This window comes from Platalea leucorodia (genome assembly GCF_965183815.1).
Source record: "Platalea leucorodia genome assembly, chromosome: 21".
NCBI lineage: Eukaryota > Metazoa > Chordata > Aves > Pelecaniformes > Threskiornithidae > Platalea > Platalea leucorodia.
The window spans coordinates 3,982,936-4,004,363 of record NC_138843.1 but is presented as its reverse complement, the minus strand read 5'-3'; the positions used below and the strand labels follow the sequence as shown (position 1 = coordinate 4,004,363).

The 21,428-nt window shown below is 53.4% G+C and overlaps 1 protein-coding gene across 3 annotated transcripts in view; it reads right to left on the bottom strand.

Moving 5' to 3' along the window:
* Window positions 1–21,106, bottom strand: part of SH3GL1 (SH3 domain containing GRB2 like 1, endophilin A2) — a 29,860-nt gene extending 8,754 nt beyond the window's left edge. For 2 of the 3 annotated variants that reach the window (XM_082331493.1, XM_082331494.1), the window contains exons 1-4: window positions 20,969–21,106; window positions 2,109–2,177; window positions 1,924–1,996; window positions 1,045–1,188 (exon numbers count right to left, since the gene is read on the bottom strand). In XM_082331493.1, coding sequence (XP_082187619.1) covers window positions 1,045–1,188; window positions 1,924–1,996; window positions 2,109–2,177; window positions 20,969–21,013 — 331 coding nt within the window. In that variant the 5' untranslated portion in view covers window positions 21,014–21,106. Of the gene's footprint in view, window positions 1–1,044; window positions 1,189–1,923; window positions 1,997–2,108; window positions 2,178–3,152; window positions 3,173–20,968 lie in introns of those variants that run through there. The other variant, XM_082331495.1, reaches the window with a different exon arrangement.
* Between the last annotated feature and the right edge of the window lie 322 nt (window positions 21,107–21,428).

The following is a 21,428-nucleotide window of genomic DNA, read 5'->3' as shown; positions in this document are numbered from 1 at the left end:
TCTCAGGCTCCCACCACAATGACAGCTAAGCCAGACGGACTTGCAGCAAAGCATTTTTAGTCTTGGCTTTTTATTCCAGTGGAAACCATTTATAGATTAAATTATTCCTGTGCAGCTTTGGCAAACCAACCGTTTCAGCACTACATTAGCACAGGAGAATATACAAGTGAAATAGAGGGTGAAGTGAAAACATCACTCTACTGTCCAGCTGGAAAAATAAATGTACAAGAAGAGTTATTTCAATTGTGGTAACTCCAGATAACCTGTCCTAGGGAGGGACGCAGCACTAACGCAGAAATTTATCAAGTTAAGTGTTCCTTTAAAGAGAGGCTATTAAAGGAAATCAGGTTTGGTGTATTCTTCTAAAAACTTCCTTCCCCCTTGCTCTCTGTAACCACTCCAGTTCCCGCAAGCCAAGAGAGATGCAGGGCTCGGAGTTGGCCAGAGCCACTCTCGGGAATCTTCCGTCACTCCCACAAAAGTAGCCAGAGCTTTTTAATTTTCCTGAGGCAAGAAGGCTCCTCCCCGCGCTGGAAGCCATCAGCCAGCTGTGTCCTGTACCAGGTCTGTCACATGCCCAGGCTGATGTTTTAGTGGATTAAAATTGATGTCACCGAAAGGCTTCACCCCGCTCCTCCCTGCAAGTCACACGTGGTTATGACAAATCGCCACGCAAAAAGACTTCTTGGCACTCCGCATCTTGCTCAATCTAGTTTCCACGTCACCGTTGTTCAGTTTAGAAGCTAGGAAGCATTTTTTCCTACATGTAAATTTATCTCAGTGTTTAATAAGAAAGCATTAAGAGGTGGTTTTGCACATAACGCCACGGATTGGGATCCAGGACACTTGGGCTCTGCTCGCCCCTTCCCTGCCACCCTGGGTGGAAGCCTTCAAACCTCTTTTAAGAGCCCCCAGTACTGTTAGGCGACACAAAGGGTCACACAGCCCTTCCAGAATTTAGGATAACAGCTTGGAAATTTGGCAGCAGCCTTCGCCATCTCATCTGCACGCTCCTAGGGGGAGCTGGCCCGATGGGACACTCACCGAAGTTGGAGTCCTCGCCCAGCTCCTTGCCGTATCGGATCATGCTCTCCCCCAGCAGCCCTTCCGACTGCGGGTAGCCGGGGTTCTTCACCTGCCCGCGGATCTTCGACATCGTGTTGAGCATGGTTAGCTTGGCTCTGGAAGCTGGCAGAGAAACAGCCACAGCCATGTTTGCAATTACTTGGACTTGCCAGCAGCTGCTGGCCACTGCCAACTTTTTTTTTTTTAAAGCTACACCCAAAGCCAAGAAGCCCTATTGTCTTCATCTACCAGAAATATCATTCGCTACGAGAAGAGAAGTTTCTTTTCCAAGACAGCAAGCAAAAATAGTTCCCCACAGCTCACCAGTGAAGGCCAAAGGAGTTTCCCCAGCCCTCCCATAGTCCCTGGAGTGCTGAGAGAGCTGGCTGGAAGCACACAGGACAGCAGGCTCCAGAGGCGATGCCTACAAAGCCAGCCCCCCCTTCCCAGCTCAGAGACTCCACTTTTTCTGGACATCCCAAGAAAAACGGGTCCCCTTCAGGGCCTCTCTAGGTCTAAGGCGAAAGATGTGTCTGTTCTTTCACTGTTCAACAGCAACAGCAGCATCTTACAGCCCAGGAACGCAGCACAGGGCAAGAAGGGTATCTGGATCTTTATCTGAGTCGCAAAGCACCAGCGTGCCAAGAGCCAGACCCTGCTAGCGAGGCCACAGGACAGCCACACATACAGGATGACCCAGCACACCTCTGGTCAAGGGAGGCAGCATGCCTGATCTCAAACACGGGCTGGTGACCAACATCTCAGGGCCAAAAAGGTTCTCCCTGATGTCTCTCTGCCCTCTTTGCCTGGCAAACTGGGGGGCGGAGGGAAGGGGACAGGAGAGGTCCAGGGACTCACCTGGGTTTGGCTGGAGGTACTCTATTGTTCTGGTCAATACTTCTGTAACCGCCTTGCTGGTCAGGTCCACTTTCTGTAGGAAAGACAAGATGACCCAGAAGCAGTGAAGTTCAGCTCAGGGCTTTAGCAAGGTGACAGAGGAGTTAGATGGGCTATTTCAGAGCTTTCTCTTGTTCCCTACTCACCTTTTCCATTTCTTTGAAGTCATCGTCAAGCTTGGTCCCTTCAGCTCCTCCAACCTTCTCGCTGACCAGCTGCAGAAAAAGAACAAGGGAGGAGGAATCAGGCATGGTAGTAGCTGACTGCTTAAAGCTCCTTATACCTCATGCAGTAAGTCCCTGGCACAGAAAGGGAAGAGGGGTGGTCCAGGCAGCACCTGCAAGAGAACAGAGGTGGCAGGAACAGCCCAAAGCACATCAAAAAGCCTTGGCTCTTTGCTAACACTGCCCCACTAAAAATCCAAGCATCTCCTAACTCTCCCAAAGCACGGCTCAGTCAGGATATTCCTCAGCCAACAGAAGCCACACAGCTCCTTAAATCACACCACACGGCTCCAACTCCAACGCTTGCTGGAAAAAGCAAGCAGCAGAATTGTCTCTCGACTCCATTTTGAGCCAAGGCTTCAGTTTCACACACGGCAAAATGCAAGTAAACAGGGAATGAACACACTCTGCTCACAGCAGCCAGCACAAGAACAGAGTCTGGAGAGAGCAGAGACCTCTCAAAGCCCCAAAGCATTGCTCCTGCGGGAAATGCTGAAGGACCACAGGATCTGGAGCACGGGGGTTTTGAATTCTTTGTAAGCAGAGGATAAAGAGATCTGCAGAAGCTACGGTAAAGTTTTCAAATCCATTTATCAAAGCGTCTCTGACGCCTGTTCTAAAACTAGTGAAAAGGTGAGATGTTTGACAAGCTGTAAAGACAGGGCTGCTTTTGGCTATTTGTGTGAAGGGCTTATCAGCTTTCTTCTAAATATCATTTTGTCTAAGAAAAGACCCCTGCTCCCTAAACCTCACCATTCAACTGCTCGAGCTGAAAGACAATAAATGCCTTATTAAATCCAACCAAAAGTGTCCTTCCCTGCAGCCCAAATGAAGAGGAACGTTCCCTTCCCAGCCCCATGCCGGTGTGGCAAAGCAAGTGGCAGCGCCTGGGGACACAGGACATAGGGATTGGCCAAAATTAGTAATTATCTTGCCCCAAACTGGTCCAAATGGACAGCAAATTACCTATACAGACATGAAAAGTGGTCTGGGAAACAGGCGCTGACTCCCAAGCGCTTGATGCCTGCCGCAGGACATTGCCAGGATTTCTCATGTTTGCAGTCAAAAATCCAGTTCTGGAGGAACAATACAGGTTTGTTTACTTCAACATCAAATATTTGATTTTATCAAGTCTTTCTTCCTCTGGAACCCTCCTGCTCCCATGAGGATTCAAAATGGTTCCTTACTTTTTTGAGGAAGAGAGAGGAAGAAAAAACGCCCACCCTTTAGGTAATCATCCAGTTTCAAAAGCCCTCGGAGACGCCATGCCAGCCACTCTGCCCCGCGTGCCTGCACCTCCCGCGCAGTGCTCAGCCCTCCCCAAATCAAATTACCAAGCAGGACATCCAGAAGAAATGCTTGTTATTACAAAGAATGACATCTTCAGTATTTCAGCAAAATCCCATTACCAGACCTCAAAATAGGGAGGAGAAAAAACATAATGCACATATTCAAAGACCCTCGGTACGCCAAGCGCCCAGCTCTGGTGCTGAGCACAAACATCACTGCTCAGAGCACAGCCACGGCTGATGAGCTCCTTGCATCTCGGCGGGGAGACATCAGCAACCGTTCAATGCTGCCGAGGCAGCGCCGACGTTGCGGAGAAGAGGCTGGGGAGCGCGGAGAGCTCTGACCACCCAGCATGGAGCCGTGCAGCATCAATCACTGCAGGGCCAAAATGAGGGTTCGACGAGGTTGACAAACGAGGCAAGAGCCTCTCGGGGCCTCGCTGCACCAAGGGAAGCCTTTTTTTCCTCTTTAGGAGAAAGCACAGTTCAACAGAGGACCGAGATGCCAGACAAAGAGGGATTGCCGTAGCTCACCCTTGACATTTAGACACCGGGGGAAAGGGAAGGGTTGCTGCTCTCCTGCTTTGCCCAGCTCAGCTCTGGATTTCATTCTCCTGCTTAACCCTCGGATAAAGTCTTCGCAGGACCCAGCAAGAGCACGGCAGGATGGCCCAGCCCTGCACCCTGCCGTGCTGTGTCCGGCGAGCACACGCAAGAGGCTCGAAGGGATATTATCACCCCACAGCCGCCTGCAGATGGGCAATCGATCTGACCTTCATTTCTTGCCTTTTTTTTTTTTTTCGGACGCCTGCTCCGTGCTTGGGGTGCCAGCACGCACCATGGCAAGCTGGCTGCGAGCTGGGGAGGCACATGTTCCTCTCTAGACACACCAAGTCGAGGAAAAAACCCCACGAAGCAGTTGCTCTGCCTGCCAGGGCAAGCTCAGCAGAGCAAAGCTCGCTCCCAGCTGCCATCGCCTGTGCCCTGCCAAAAGTCTGGCAACCTCCGTGGCCAGAAAGGGGCACGGACCGCGTTCGCAAAGGCCGCACCTCCGGAAACCTCCTTTACTCGTTAATACACCTGGGAAGGTTACAATTATCCCAAGCGATTCCGTTCCCACTTTTCTCCACCCACCCACCCACGGATTTGCAGCCCAGAAAGCTGCAAATAACCCCTCTGGCAGGGAGCTCTGCTGTAATCAGGGACTGCATGCCATGTCAAAGGCACTGATCACCACAGTGATTTTGGAGGCTTAACACCCTCCCAGAGAGCCGAGAGAGATGTGAAGGAGGAAAAAAAAAAAAACCCTCACTTGCAGACTAATTTAATCCTCCTTTTGACATCCAAGAAATGCTACTGGTGCCCTGCTGTGAAGGAATAATAAGATTGAGGTTCTCTCCCTGCTGGCTCTAATTAAACTGGGAGGCTTCATCATCGGAGGAAAGAAGGAGGGGACTGTGTGCCATCCGCAGCGGCTCCATCCCCGTCCCCACACTCCCGAATCTGTCGGGCAGGAAGACAAACTAACGCAGATTCCCCCACGGTGCTAGCCGAGACACGAGCCAGGAGAAGCCCTCGCCGGCTCCTTGTTTAACCTAGAGCTTCACAACGCGACTGGAAGCCAAGTTTCCAAGCGCCGCATCGTGCGGCTCACCACGCTGCCTGCAAAGAGCCCGCGAAGGCTGGCAAGCAGGCAGCTTGCCTTTCTCAGGGGAGCATTAAGTTCACCAGGAAGCTCGCCCTTTGCTTGCAGGACAGGAGAGGAAGGAAGCATCCACGCGTTGCTTCTGGCGTCCAGCTTGGCCCAAGTGAACCATAAGATGGTCGGTGAAATGCTGCTGGTGCACATCCCAGCACAGCTGCCTCCAGGGAGCGGTTCGGGGGCTTTTTTGAGGATGTGGTCACAATTCTGCTGCACTTTTATTTCTTGAACAGCCAAGAGAAGACTTGGGACGTCTCTGTCTTCCCCTAGTTGGGGACCTAACCACTTGCGAACGCTGCAACCAGACGGATGTGAAGCCAGGGAAGGGACTGGCAAGGAAAGACATGGAAATCCTTAACCAAATTCAGTGGCACAAATACTCTCCTGCAGGCTCATGTTGAAGCGCATCAGCTGGCTCGGCGTGAAAGGCGAGAACAAGTCTATACTCTCTGGTTTCTTTAATCTCCCAGCCCTGCCAGGATGGGACAGACACTAAAATGTTAAACCTGAAGCAAGCCCTGCCGCCGCTCAGAGGGGGGAGCAGTGACAGAGCAAAAGCCCTCAGCCGCACTGCCACAGCGGCCGAAGCCAAATGCTTCCTACAGCAAATATTAGCACAAGGCGATAGAGTTGGGCGCCACGGCCCAGCGAGATAAAACTGCTTCAAAACAGGATGGCTGTTTTCCTGGCATCCCAACCAAACCACGCCGCAGCGTGGGGGAAGAGGGCCGAAGCCGACAGTGCACGCAAACGCCAACAGAGAAGCCAGGAATCAATCCCTCGCTCCCCATCCATGTTTAATTAAAAGGATACTGGCAGTTAAAATATGCCCTAGATAGCTCTGACCTGAGATCAGAGGGTAAGGAAGAGCGTTTAATTCAAGGCTGGTGCAGGGCTCCTGCGCCGTGCTGGGGTGCAGCAGCTCCCACCCCAGCAAGCATCACCGGGGCACGGCATCCAGCCTGCTTCATCTGCAGGAGAACTAATCCAGAGGGATGAGATACGGCCGCTTCTTGCCACCGACGGGCTGCTCCCGACCACGCTTTGCAGTTTCTGCAGCCTCATTTTAAAGAGCAGGGACTCACGGGGGCTTCCAGCGGTTTCCTTCGCAGGGGCGTGGGAACACGAACAATATCCGACTTCCCCTCGCCGTTCAAAACCCACCGAAGGGCTGCGCGTGGTGGAAGATCTTCGGAAATGAAAGACCTATTGTTTAAACTAACTACTGCAGCAGGAGGCTGGCTACGGGAGAGGCAGGAACGGTATGTGTACACAGAGGGGGAAGAAAGGCGCGATGAAGAGGGCTTCTCTTTTACGGCTGGGAGTGGGAGAGAAACAAAGGAGGGCCGTGCCGCCGCTCCCAAGTTAGGACACAAAATCCACGCACCTCTCCTCAAAACCCACCATTCCTTCGTCTCATCTGCTCAACTGCTGCTCTGCTCCAGGACAAGCTGGCAGTAAATAAAGAAACCTGAGTGTCCATCCCTTGCTATACTGCACTGGACATCCTTACGTGAACCAGATGAATCGGACAGACAGGTAACAGCCATCTGGTGCTGCCCATGCCGTCACCGAAACCTAAACAGATCCCAGAGGCCTGGGGAAGGACCCCGACACACCCGCTCCAACCCCAAAGCTGTATTTCCCTCCTTGCTGCCTGCAGCATCACCTCCATGAACATTCCTGCCAGGAGCACAAGGCTGTGCCCAGCACGTTTCGCCACACGGCAGATGCGTTTGGCCAGGATATGCCTGGATATGTTTAGGAGCACAGAGGATGGGGAGAGGTTTTGTGAGCAGCAGAGGCGGCTGTGCCCCGAGAGGAGATGGGCAGTCCCAGCTCGGAGCAATGGGATGGGCTGTTCTGCACCGTGGCCGTACTGCGTCGCTCCCAGGGGCTGCTGTTGGCAGAGGGGTGAAAGATGCATAGAAAAAAAGAAAAAGGAGATTTTTGTACAGCATCATCAGCAAAATTCATGACGAACTGAGAGGGAAGACGCCATCAGCCAAGCTTCCCCCTGCTGAGGAGTGCCTGCAAGGCACCTCGAAACCCAGAGGAGGGCAGATGTGCAGCACACCCCACCCTGAAGGTCCTCGTCTGCCCAGCCCGCAGACGCGGGAGCCGTAAATCCTGTCATTTTCTGCTAATAAGCAGCTTTCCCATGGCACTTTACCTACCTGATTCTGATATCCTGCTCTTTAGCCTTTAGATACTTTTAAATGGGAAATTATTCCTAACTCCCTCAGCCTCAAACAAGCAAAACACACCAAGAGAAACACAAAACTGTTTGGGTTTTTTTTTTAAAAAGCTTGCTTTCTTTTTCCATAGCAAACAGTCAGCCCTATTTATAACACATCAAACGTACGCCATCCTTGCATTCAAAACAGTTGTCTGCAGCAGAATGAAAACCTTATCCCTGCAGATGCTGGCATATCAAAGCCTTCCTCTTCCTCCCTGCCATCCTCTGCTTCTCAACAGAAATTCCCTTCGAGAAATAAAAAAAACCCCACAGATGAGCAAACAGACAAGCAGCTCTACCCTGGCTCCCTTCATCAGGAAAGAACAAGTCCAGTGGAAAAAGCCAGCCCACACAATAATTAAAAAAGGTGCTATAAATGTTTTGAACCCGAGATGAAGAGGGCTCCAGTACAACACGACAGCCTGGTAGAGACACATAGAAGAAGCAGTTAAGGAAAACCTGGGCTAATTGGGATCGCTAGTGGCCACTGGCACAGATCTATGGGCTGCTCCGTAAAAGCTAAATAAAGCCATCGCCACTGCTCCAGCTCAGCAAGGCCTGACTCCCTGGCATTAAGTGCAATTTTCGGTCATCTTCACCGGCAGCTTTATCATCACGGTGTCAGGGGCAGCTGGGCGGTTGCAGCTCCGCGGAGCCAACGTGACAATTTACTCTGTTGCTGCGTGTGTATTTAAGCTTGAAAATAGATGGGTAGTAAATGGGTTTAGTCACTCGGCTGCAGTCAGCGGGGCTTGGCGATGGCAGGGCTGCAGAGCCCCAAAAAAGCCTCCTCGAAACACACTCCGTTCCTAACGGCGTGCCCGGGAGAGGCAGGAGCTCGGCTGTGCCGAAGCCCAGCTGCAGCACCTGGAAAGCACCCGGGGGTCCTCCCTGAGCACCCCGCGCGTCTCTGCCATCGCAGAGGCTCCTTGCAGAACCAGCTTGTACTGGGAGGTGTCTCAAGGCCGATGGCAATCCCCCGCAGATGTCTGAGCTCTGATGTGCTGCCTGTCCACGCCAAAGTGTCTCATTAAAAGTTAATTGTCACCTTCCTGGCGTAATCCTTGGAAATGAGGCAAGAGTGGAAGGTGCTGGTCCAACAGCACACACCAGTTGGGATCCAGAGCATGCATACGTCATGTCGAGGCCTCACCATTTCAGGTACATCCCCAGCTCCCGGCCACAAAGGCAGCGAGCACACGGGGCTGGGAACTGGGAAGAGACGACCGGCCGGCTCCCGTGGAGCAGCGGCAGCTGATGCAAACCCACCGAGAGCTTTAACGCTGCGCACACCCCTTTTCTCCCCGGCCAGCTTGCAGTTCTGTCTGTTCTCATTAGCTTTGTAGATCTAACTGTATTCTGCCTCCTTAGAGGCTTTTCAGCTTTTCTTTTTTAATTAAAAATGGAAGGCATCCTTTCTTAAGGCAGGACGCTGCTGAGAGGCAGCGGACACCCCAGTTTAAGGAGAGATCGGCACGCCCACAGCAAAGCGCGCGCTAATCTGAGCAACTTCTGACCTACTTTAAGGAGAAGAAAACAGATCTAAGAGTTTATTGTGCGGAATAGGGGATGAACAATTACCACTAGCCTTCTAACAAAGAGGAAGGCACGTTCCCAATGCTCCGAATTAGCTGGGGGATTGGAGGCACCCAGCAGCTCCACGGTCCTCGCAAGGCTCAGCACTGTTGCACCCACCGGACCTTTCCACCCCAAAGCTGCCACTCTAAGGAGAGAAGATCAACAAGCGCTAGAAGAGGAAAGAGTACGAGAGGAAGCAATTTGCCTGTGTCAAGAGCAGGTTAGCAGCAGAACTAAAAACAGAAGGTGGATGTGACTTGGCAGACACCGTCTCACCGTTTCTCACATCCCCGTCGGGCTGCGGGGCAAACCAGAGAAAGAGGAACGGCAGCTGAAGCTCTCGCCCTCCTGCCCCTCCGAGCAAGACACTGCTGCTGGCTCCTAACATCAGCACGACCATGGATCTAACCTGTCTTGGGGCACTTGACCACTCCACCGGCCACCTAAGTTGTCAAATCTCCCTGCTAAATAGCTCATGGGAGCATTTTTACTCTGTTATCCAACTCCCAATCTTCCCCTGAACTTTCTTTCCCTTATTTCTCCCACTCCCATCCTTCATGAAGAGGGCCAGTCCCGTCCGAGACTCACACCCGAGCACCAGCGACGTGCTCCTGCAAATGCACGTAGAGGTGCTCCGCTGCCTCCAGACACGTGCACCAGGCAAACGTGTCCAGAAACAAACGGAGCTTTCCACCCCCTCACCATCTGAGATGGGATCTAGCCACTCTCCAGCCAACGCCAGAGGAATTGCCTTGATTTTGAGCAGGAAGGTCAGCCCAGAACAATGAAGAGCTCCTTCCCTTCCCTCCCGACAAGACAGAAAGCCTTCAAAGTGACCTCAGGTTGTAATCTTATCATACAGAAACCGCAAAGAAAGAGCTGCCGCATGCAAAGACAGCTTTCTAGGGAGCCACCTGTCAAATCACCTACTCAAAGCGCTATCGAATGACTCATCTCCATCCAGCAGATGGGCTCAGAGGAATGAGGACAGCATGAATTAAAAAAACAACAAAAAAAAAAATGTAACTTAAGCAGCAGCCAGCAGGTCACGCTTGCAGAGCTCGGGCCAGAGAAGGGCATACGTATGCACTGCAATGCAGCCGCTGCCTGCCTGCTCGGGGGATTCGTCCTTTCCTTGTCTGTAGCACGACAGCATTTAAACTCCTGGTTGTGATCCCTGTTTACGAGGCTCCGTGCGCATCTCGGCGCTCTCCAAGCTAACTCTTCCAGCAGGAGGAAGACGGTGCCTCCTTCCCTCCCCGAGCAGAAGCCAACCGCTTGGCTTGCCCTGGCTAACGCCGAGCCAGGGACGGGCCAGCCTGCCGAAAGGGCACAACGCTGCCTTAGAAGCAGACTCACCCCGGAGGAGAAAGGTTTCAGCTCTCACCGTGGGGAGACACTTGGAATGTTCTTGCTGTGGGGAAGGGGGCACCTCCCAACAGCCAGCAACAGCCATTTGCATGACAGATATTTTCTCCTATTATTAGTTACTTCTCGCATGCTCTGTACCAAATGAGACATAATTTCTATTCAGCTGGAAAAAAAAAAACAAACACAACTGAGCCAAGTTAACAGGGAAAACAAAAACACGTAAGGAAAGAAGCAGCAGCTCTCCCCCGGCACTGCCCTTCTCACCCACTTGCAGTGACTGCAGCAATTCAGAGGAAGCCCACTAAACCGAGGGGAAACGTGGAATATTTGCCTTGCATCCAGATTTCCTGCCCAACCTCCCCATGTCCTATCTCGGAAGAGCCTTAGTGAATCACGGCCTGACTTTTGCAAAGCTGCTGAGCCATCATTCCTCAGCAACTCCACCCGACCTTTGCAGACCCAGGGGAAAAAGATGAGCGGCTCCTCGCATTTTGAGACTTGGAACCGCTCATTAGATGCGATATAAAAGTACAAAGCACTAGAAGTGCCTCCTAGTAATTGCAAGCATCGGTTTCCTCTTCTGCAGAGCTTCAATGACAAACTGAGGCAGAGCATCCAGCAGTCCTGTCCTTCGGTCAGCGTACCGAGGGTCAGCCCTGACCGTCCGCCTGCATGCCGCTCCTAGGGATTTCACAAAAAGCAAGGGGAAAAAAAAAAAAAAAAGGAACAGGAGGCCTCACGACACCTGTACGGCCCTGGGGAAAACACCATGGCTGCGGGACAGCTTGCAAAAAAGCAGCAGACGGGATTTCTGCTCCCCATGCAAACCAAGACAGATGAAAAAACACCTCCCCCGGGTGCATGACACTAACTGGCATCACCCAGCGAAAAATCTTGAATAGCAACAGAGCCTGGAGACTATCAAGAAACGGGGAAGGAGGCAAAAGAACCTCTGGATGTGCAGCGTGATGAGACCAAGCCAGGCTGATGGGACACGTAGAGCAATTACCCAAAAAGTTTAGTCATGGCTGCATTCGGTTTTGGGTGGCAGACGGCGTTAAGGAGTTCAGGGAAGAGTCAAGGTGAGTTCCCAGGCAGGTTTACGGACAGAAGGGAGATGAAAAAAGATGCTGAGCTCAGGCAGGAGCTCGACTCCATCAAAGGGAAGGCAAAAAGCCGTCTTCCTGGCTTGGAGAGGGAGCCCCATGCAGAGCACGTTTAACACGGACGGCATTGGCCAAGTGAAAACTCCAGCACGGACCTAGCGATATCTCAGCGTACACAAACATCAAAGAGGGAAAGTAATAATTGGGAACACTATAAACACGCATTTTCCTTGTTAATTTGAATACTAGGAAAAGCCTAGTGGCTATCAGACCAGAGCACAGCATCCTAAGGAAAGGGAGAGTGGGAACAAGTGAACAGGCATCCGTAAGACCGCCGGGAACAACCCGGCCACGGTGTGCTCGACCCGATCAAACTCCTGCTCCTGCATCGGTTCCTCCAAGAGCTCTGCACGGAGGCTTTTCCCACATCCAGGTACTCTGTCACGCTTCCAGCCCATGCAAGATGATGCTGAACCCATTTTTCTTTCCTTGCTGCACATCATTAACACTTGCTAATACTCACTTCAGAATGGTTTAAGTGGGAAAAAAATCCCTTCCCGCACTCTGCAGGTGACCCTATCGATGCATCGCCATGGCCTTTCTGCCCTGCAGCCAGAGCAAGAGGTGTGCCAAGAATTCTGGTAGATAACATTTAGATTATATTCTCCCTGTCAAGCACAAAAGTGCAGGCTCCCTTGGTCTTTAAAATTAATCCAATACAATTGGGAGGAGCTTTACTGTGAGAGCAGCTACACCAACATCTGGCGCTCCAGATTTGTGCTTGCCCGATGCCCCCGAAGTCCACCCGAAAGCATGTGCACCGACACGCCTCAGCAACAAACAAGATGTTTTATAAATGCTCCACCACGGAGCTACACAGTGAAGAAAATCAGAAGGAAAAAAAAAACCCAACCTTTTGGCAAGAACAGCACCTTCTTAGGCAGTGCATTTGCTTTGTACGTAGATAATCTTTTACCATTTTTCTGCCTTTTTCATCATGAAGGTGGCAAGATTAAGTTTAAACATAGCTAGTCCTGTAAAGCCAAAACAAATTTGGTCAAGCAAGCGGTTAATAAATTATCATTGATGAATAAAGTCTGGGCCAACAAGAAGATACAGCCTGGTTTTCAAGCTCTAGGATGAATTATGAAGCATTTTCTCAATTAGAAAAAGCCCTTTAAAGCTTTAATCATGCAAATTTTATCTTCTGTCTGAAAGACAGAATTTCATTAGGGAGATGCATTTAACTTCCTTTTTTTTGAGCAGAAAAGCAATCTAATTAGTGACAGTATCATGAACTTCATTAATAACCAGTTAATATGAGATAGGAAGATTCTGAAATTCCCAGTGGCTTTAAAAGAAAAAAAGACTAGTTCTATTAATAAGGTATGGGCAACAAAGCTAATTACACACGCCCTGGGCTAGAAGGCTTTTCTTGGACGCGAGAGCAGCCCAGGCTCTCTCCTGATGGACTCTCCATCTGCTGCAAGAGGGGCAGCAGGGCAGGCCCAGGACCTCGGGGGACCCTGCGTCCCCCCGGGACAGCCCCAGCGCGATGGGGACGCCCCTGCCCGCGCTCCGGCAGGGCGAAGGGCTCGCCAGCACCCCCAGGCTCTATCGGCAAACCCACATCCAGTGACGAAACCACGCGGCCGCTGGAGAGGATCCCAAGAGCAGCTTGTTTGTCCCTTCAGCTTGGGTCAAACACGGCCCTTTCCTGTCAACAGGAACCCATTCCTGAAAGCCATGGGATCGCCGGCTAAAGGGATGGGGGGGCCGAAGGGAAGAGGAAACCTTTTAAAAAAAAATTAATTATCACTTTTATAATCACAGTGAGAAGCCAAGAGGGGCTGAATCTTGCACTAAGTCATGTCACACAGGAGCTTATGAAAAGAGAAGCTAAGCGATGCTGCGGGGCTTTCCCAGCCTGACGATGCCGGATCCTTCCCCATCCGCTTCGGCTCTGCACAGTCTTACCTGCTCCCCAGGGGGAAGGCTGGGACACAGCCATGGCAGCGGGGGGGACGCACAGCTCAGGAGGGAGCAGATCGGCAGGAGAAGTCACCCCCGTTGACAGGAGCTCCAGCTCCAGGCCCCTGACTTCACAGCTCAGGCTGATGATTTAATCAGCGCAATTAAAAAGATGGAAAGGACCACGAGCGCAGCCCTCTGCAACGCGGGAGTCTTATGAAACAGCACCAGTGTCTAGATGCATCACTGAGTTTCCATGTGAATGCGTTCAGCTGGCATTACAAACCCAAGACTGTCAGGATTATGGATTTACTTTATTTCTGGTCTTTTCGGTAGTTTGGCATCCTGCTCGGGAGCGATGCAAACCAGCAGCCTTCTCTGGAAGGGCAGCAACACCGACGCAGGCTGCAGCAGGCTCAGGTCTTGGAATAACCCCTCGCACCCCACTGCACACAGATCCCCTCCCCGAAGGGCACCGTGCCCACCGAGGCAGCCCGTGGTTTTGATTTTTAGGTCAGTATTTCTGCAGTGTCGGGCAGGAGGAGCTGCCCTGCTCCCAGCACGGGCTGCCGTCCCTCCAGTTTTACCACCCGGGGCTTGGATAGGGCTGCGAGTCCTGGCAAAAGACACTGGCATATGTAGGGATGGGGGAGAGAAGGAACAAAAAAAAAAAAAAAAAAAAAAAAGTGCTAAAGAAATGAATCAGCTTTTACAAGCCAGCCTGCCTGATCTCATCCCTATTTTGCTCTTTCCCAGGAGGAAAGTATTGGCAGGGAGAGGAAGGATTTCCTTCCACCGCATCCAGAAACCATCCCCCTCGGCACCGTCCACTTTCAACAGTTCACCCATAACCTGTGAAAACAGATAGATAGATAAATAGATAATTTTAGACAGAAAGCCCCGAGGCAGGCGGGCAGGCATCACCACGCAGAGCGAGATGACGACGAGGAACCAGCGCTCCGAATGCCGCACAATCCCCCCCAGCCCTGAGTCACGTATCCTTCCTGCGTCCCAGATTCCCCCAGCTGCAAACGTCGGATAACACTTTCCCTGTTTGACATTAGAGACGAGGAGGGGAGCAAACGGAGCAGGGTACGGAGAGCTGGAGTTTTCCACCTCTGTTTTCTGTCTTCGCCTCCCAAGAATCTGAGTTCTCGTTACTATTGGAGCCCAACGGCTGTGAAAGCAATCTTAAAAGGAAATATAAAAGCCACGTTAAAGTAACTGATGCAGAGACACGAGCCATCCCCTGCCTGCGACTCCAGACAGGCTGAACAATACTGAGAAAAGCTGAAAACTGCTCCGTTACGAGGCTGCTCAGCTCAGCTCCGACAATGATTAACCAGTCGAACAATGTCACCGTGCCAGGCATTTCATCGACGACAAATCGTGCAAGACAAGGAGAGAGAGTTAATATGGAAATATCGTGCACGCAGTCATTTTAGTTAGACACGACAGCAGGCATCCCTGCAAGTATTCAGTCATCGTCATCACGAAGTCTAGTCCCCTTCGCTCAGAGGTTTGCCGAAAGCAGAGTACGTGCGTCCTCCTCTGCGTTTTCACCTGCCATACGTGGATCTGCAAACACACGCATCACCGAAACACCCGTCTCCAGCGATAGCAAACTGCTCGGGGCTTCAGGGTGTCAGGCGAGGATGACGGCTGCTGCCGAATACGACTCCCTCCCGGATGGACCCCGGCCGGCAAGCTGAGCAGGCGGGACGTCACACTGTGCTCGAGCAAATCCAGCTTTCCTCCAGCCTCAGGAGCAGATTAATATTGAAAGATAAACTAGGGAGGTTGCAGGGGACTCCAGGTTAATATTAATAGAGCAAACACGAGGCGCTACGGGGGGGAAGGTCAGGCTGGCAGGAATCAGCAACATCCCTTGACTCCTCAGTCCAAATTCCCATTTATAGATAAGGAACTCAGAGCCCAACACTGCCAACCTTGAGAAATTACCTGCTCACCGTGACACCACAGCACCCAGTCCTCATTCTGCCTTCGTCATCAAAGCACAGCCACCACCGTGATGGAAAAGCCAAGGAGTAACCTGCTCCCAGCATCTCCTCCTCCTCAGACCCCGCCGCTGAGGGATGGGCTGACTCGCCTGACGGTGGCACGGCACGGGTGCGCAAAATTCACCAGAACAGCTCCAAAAGCACATATGAGCCCAAAATAGCACCTCAACCCCCCCTCGGGTGCCTGGTTCCTCCACTGGCAGCTCTGGGTGCTCTCCTGGGTGAAGTCTCAGCCCCAGTGCACCAGCAAGGGCTTCCCCAGGACCTCACGCACAGACAGGGCAGGCAGCCCCGCTCCCCTGCCCAACTGCTGCCTGCACCTCTCGCCTCGGCTTTCTGGGAAAGCAGAAAAGCCACCACACGGAGCATTTCGGGTCTGCTCTTGGCTTTACTAATCACTGAAGGATTCAAGGCAAGCCAGCATGACGTTCTCATGCCATTGCGGAGCAGTGACGGGCCTGTCTCGGGGTGCTGTGCCCCCACTTTAACGTCTCTGGGCACTGGCACTGTCGTAGAGCTTCAACTCGCATCCACTGGCCAAAAAGCTGCAGCAGGTGAAGATCTCATAGATCTAGAAGATCTTAGATATAAGGAAGAAGGCCTAGACGACCTTTAAAGGTCCCTTCCAATCCCAGCTCCGCAGTTCCTCTCTGGCCGGACACCATCCGTGGTTTAAACTCCAGCAGCGGCGAGTTTGAGCGAAAATGTGCAGATGAACTTCGGGTGTGTCAGGCTCCATCAGAGCGGGAACCAGCTAGAGCTGGAGGGCAGGCACAATCAAAACCATCTGCAGCAAGACAGGGCACTGACAGACAAGCTCTGGCCAGGGCAAGGGGCCTCGTGGGTCTGGTTTTCCATGTGGAAGGTTATCCTGCACGCTTTGCTTCTTATTTCTCTTCCAGTGGGAGATCCTGTGCTGCACAGTGCATCTGTGATGTCCTGAGAAACCCACTGCCCAGCCGCATACAGAGCAAAGGCTGCGAGCAGAAAGGCATCTCATGCCTACAAGAGAAAGCTCCAGAGAGCCAGATGCTAGAAGGACTGACTTAACCTCAAAAACAAACAAAAAAAAAGGTAGCTGTTAAAAGGTATCCTCTGGGAAAGGGAGGAAAAAACCCACATTTGAAAGCACAGCACAAAGGCACCGCAGAAAGAACTTCACCCAAAGAGAAATAAGGGAAATCCCAATCCAGCATGAGCAAGAGCAAATGACCACGAAGGCCAAAAAAAAAAATAATAAAAAAAATAAAAAGGAGAAATGCCATCCCTGCCTGCCAGCTGCGCTCTGTCCCCCGTCACCAAACGGTCCCTGCGCAGCGCATCTAGGAGCGGATTCCTCTGCCTCAGCCCTCTGAGCAGATGCCATCGCATCGCAGCACCTGGGCGCCAGGCTGCCGGGAAGGAAGCTCTTAGGGCTCATTAACAACTGGCTGGAAAGCGTACATTGCCGACGGACGGAGCCGGGGAATCGCGTGGTCCTTCTGGGCTGAAATGGCTGTCGGAGGCTACAGAGCACATCCCGGGCTCTCGCGCCAGGCAGAAAGCAGGCGGTAGCTATTCATGTTCAAAAATATCTTCAGAAGCCTTGAAAGCAGTCATCAAACTCAGGAAAAAGCATGCACATCAAGGGCTTGCTAGTTTTAATTAGCACTCACCTCTCCCCCTCTCGGAAAATAGCTTTTGTACTTTGCATGTGGAAGAGGAGGTTGCTGGTCTGTGTCTCGGGCCAGGACTTGCCAAGCACAGCAGGGCACGAGCCACTGCTTGCTGCTCCGGTTCCTAAGCCCAGGCAGGCCTAGCAGGGTTTAGGCTTGGACCACACAGGCTTTGGGAGCATGCTTGTCCTGTTCGGGATGGCAGCGGTGCCGAAGGCTGAATGTCAACCTGGTTTAAAAAAGCAACACTGTCTTCCCTCGTTCGCCCTTGCTTGGGTTGAGTCCGCTCCCCGAGCCAAACCGCTGGCGTACAAAACCATGTCTTGTGTCCCCAGAAGGGCCCTGCTGTACCCAAAATAAGAGTATTTGGCAAGCTCAGCCTTGCTGTGCCTTGGTCACCTGCTGAGCCACGACTGCCCAGAGCAGAGCCGCCCTGCCTGGCGGAGGGGGACGCTCCCCGCATCCACGGGGCAGCACCCAAAGCAGCCGCACCGGGAGCCACGGCGATACCACACCAACGCGGGCTATGGATAACACACCACTCCCTGGATTCAACCTGTCCCCAGCGAGCAGGCTGCCCTGCTTCTCCTGCCTCCGCGCTGTCAGGCAGCATATAATCCCAGGTAGGACAGCCCTGCTGTCGCAGAGGGAGGGGACGCATTTACCACCACCGTATCACAGCAGCACGGCCTCCACCCTAGGGCTTGTCCCTTCAAACCAGCGGCTGATAAACCTGCCGGTGCCGGGCAGGGCTGCTGCTCCACGTGTGAGCAGCGACAAACCCGCTTACGCTCAATAAGCATCAAATTCACCCAGGAATGGCACAGGCAGGTGTCCTGTTTGCGCAGCCTGCCCTATCCAGTGCTTAATGGAAAGTTTTGCAGGCTTTTAGGACTTAGACCGATCTGTATAAAAAGCAAACGGCGCAAATGAAGCCATTTCTACACTACAAGGTTCCTGTAAATTCCTGAGTGGATGCTGACGGATCAAGGCTGGATGGCGACGGCCTCATACCTGCAAGCAGGGGCTGGACTGGGACTTCCCACCCTGCTCCCAGCTCGCAACGCTGGGGCTCAAAGCTGCTGCTGTTGTTGTTGTTTCTCCCCCTTCCTTTTGCAAGAATGTTTTCTACAGCTTTTAAAGAACATTTTGCTGTGAACTAGCAAAACCTGTTCTGGACGCACGCACAGAACTGCTCACCATCTGCAGGATTTGCCAGCGTGACTTTTTTTGCAGGATACTATCTCGGCTCTCTCCTGCGTGTGGGCGCCCGGCTGCCTCACCCAGGGAAGACGTGGGCCCGCAGGAATCAGACAACAGAAGCCCACGAGCCAAGCCCTGTTCCCTTGGGCTACCGAGGAGGCTGAACTGGCCCCCTCGTTGTGCGGGGAGGCAGGGGAGATCCCAAACCTGCCGCTCCAGCGGTGCCGAGGTCCTTGCAGACCTTGGTCCTGGCTCTGTTTTCCTTCAATTAACAACAGACGTGGAACGAAACGTAACGTTTTAGGAAAGATCTTCCACATGTTTGATTTTGGCAGCGTCCGATAGCTTTAAGGGAGCCAAAAATTAACTAATCCTCCTCTCCTTCAGCCAAGGGGCGGCTGAGGAGTGGGAGCAGTGGAGAGAAAGGGAAGGAGGGTGGAAAGGGAAGGGACAGGAGAAGGCGGCAGAAAAATGGGCAAATTGGAACCAGTCACTTCCAGTTTCCAGTTAAAGCATCCCTAAAGCGTAAATACCCGCGTCCCCATCAGCGGGGCACTGCAAAGGGGGTGACAGCGCCTCCGAAAGAGGACTGCATCCCTCTCGTCCCTGCAAAGCGAAGTCGCTTCACCGATATTGGTGGAAAACCTCACACCAAAGCCAGCTTCTTGGGATTAAATCAGCTCCCAAAACCCTGCGGCAGCAAGAGCCCTGAAAGGACTTACGACCCAGTCACAAAGACACACGACGCAATTGCAAATACACCTTATCTCCCAATTTAATACGCCACCAGACGCAGTCTAAGTGCTCTAGTGAAGTACGAGCCCACACGCACGACAGGGGAGCGGGCCACCAAGTCTGTGCATTGGGCAAGTTACTTCTCCCCTGACAGCTGCGCTGGGTTTAATTTTTGCACAAGGAGCCAAAATGGTTCCTTTTAAGAAAAGGGACACCTGTAACAAAAAACCGAACCACCACAAACCACATATGATTTCACTTTACAATTAATCCTCCCAAGAAAGGCTTCATCAGGTGTTTTTAAAATGACATTTTTAGACTTTAGAAACACGCTACTTCTGACTCATCGATGAGCTTTCACCTCTAATTGCCCTGCGACACCACCACGGCACATCCACGCCAGCAAAATCCTCCTACACTGAGTTTTCAGCCCAACCTTTCCCCACGGAAGTCGTAAAAAATCCCACGACGCAGAGGTTTGTGAGAAAGGGGGTGGGGGAATGACTTAAGGAATCTGTTCTTCTGCTTTGCTGTTTAAGCAAAATGCTTTTTCATAAACACGGCCAAGAAAGGAGGCAGCACACGTAGCAAACATACTTAGGCTGAGCTTAACGGGTTTAAACTTTGTGCCTGGAAAACATGGTCTGGTGGTAGATCTGTGCAAAATTCATCTTAAATTTAAAACAGGAGCAGAAAAGCAGCGACCAGGGGAAGCAGAGGAGTATTTGCGATTCCAGAATCGTTCTAAAAATACATTAAAAAAAATCCCAACTGTTAATTTCAGCAGCATTTGCAAGCAGCGGGAAGGATAACTCTGCTCGGGGGGATCGGGAACAGCCGCCCCTCAGGCGGTGGGTGAGGAAGGTGTTTCCGAACCCCGTTCGAAGCCGATTCCCACATCTGGGGGGGGAAAGCTGCAGCCCCCCGAGCTGTGAGGAGCCGCACCTAAGGATCTTGGCTTTAGGACGACGTACGCTTGCTGTTTACCGCCGGAGCAATCAATTACGGGATCAATTTTTGCTTGGCTAAAAATCACAGATCTGACAAGTTTTTTCCGACGTTTCCCCGGCCGTTTCCCGCGCGGGCCGGGGATCCGGGCTCCCTCGCCAATCCCAAAATCCTGCTGCCGGCTGCTCTCCAGGAAGCGGGAGCTTCCCGAGGTTGGGCTGCAGCTGCCACCGGAGGTTAACGGGGCCGGTGACTCCCAGCCACGGCCTCGAACGCTGCCTGGCCACCACCTTCCAGGGCTTTTCCTCCTAAAAATCCCGCTTGGCTTGGAAAGTTCCAGGACATCTCGGTTGTTGAGGCGCTTCACCGCCATCGCGGGTCTGGGTCCGTGCCCCCGCTGTCCTGCAGACACGGACCCGTTTTGGGGAACACCGTGACACCCGCCTGGACCCGGGGTGCCACCGGCACCCAAACCCCGGGGTTCTCCGGTCCACAGCGGCAGCGTTTCTCTGCTGGTGCCCCTCCAGCAGCCCCGGTCTGGGGGTACGGGACCGGCCCCGGGACCCTCCGAGGGTCTGGGGAGCGCCCGAGGGGGCCGCTGCGGGCACGGCGGGGGGGGACACGGACACCGAGCCCCGGGATGGCCGGGGGACACCGGGAGGGGAAAGCGGGGGGTGCTGGGGGGCACCTGGAGAACCGGGCGATGGGAGGGAGGCGAGAGACCGGGATAACGGGGGATGCCGAGGTGGAACACCGCGCACCGGCGAGGGGCAACCGGCCGGCGGGACCGGTGGGCACGGACGGGCACCGGACGCCGGGTACCAGGGCACCACCGAGGCGGCCCGGGCAGGCGGCACCGGGGGGGGCGGGGGGCGCACCGGGGCAGCGCAGCAGACACTACTGAGGGAAAGACCAGCCGCCCGCGGGCCGCGGCGGGAGGGGTGGCGGTTTCCCGGTGCCTCACCTGGCTCGCCTTGTAGAACTGCTTCTTCAGCCCCGCTACCGACATGCTGCCGCCTCCGCCGGCCGCCGAGGGACGCCTGGGGGCGGCGGGACGCCTCGGCACGCAGAGCCCAGCCCGGCCCGGCCGCTGCCGCCGCTTCCGCCGCCGCCGCCGCCGCCAGGAAGCGCCCGCCCCGCCCCGCCCCGCCCCCTGCCGGCCCGGCGGAGCGCCGCCACCGGCACCACCGAGAAGCGCTCTGACGCCGGCCGGAGCGCCGCCTTGCCCGCCACGTGGTGCTCCCGCGCCCCCTGCCGGCGGGGCGATGCCGCCTCACGTTGCGACTGAACCGCAGGGGCGCGGGGGCTCTGTCGCGACAGCAGGGGCGACCGGTCTTGTCGCGTCCTATCTCTCCAGTACAGTCACATCTTTCTGCAAGCTGGCGCCCGGCCAGGCTCGCTCGGGCTGCCGTACACCGCCATGC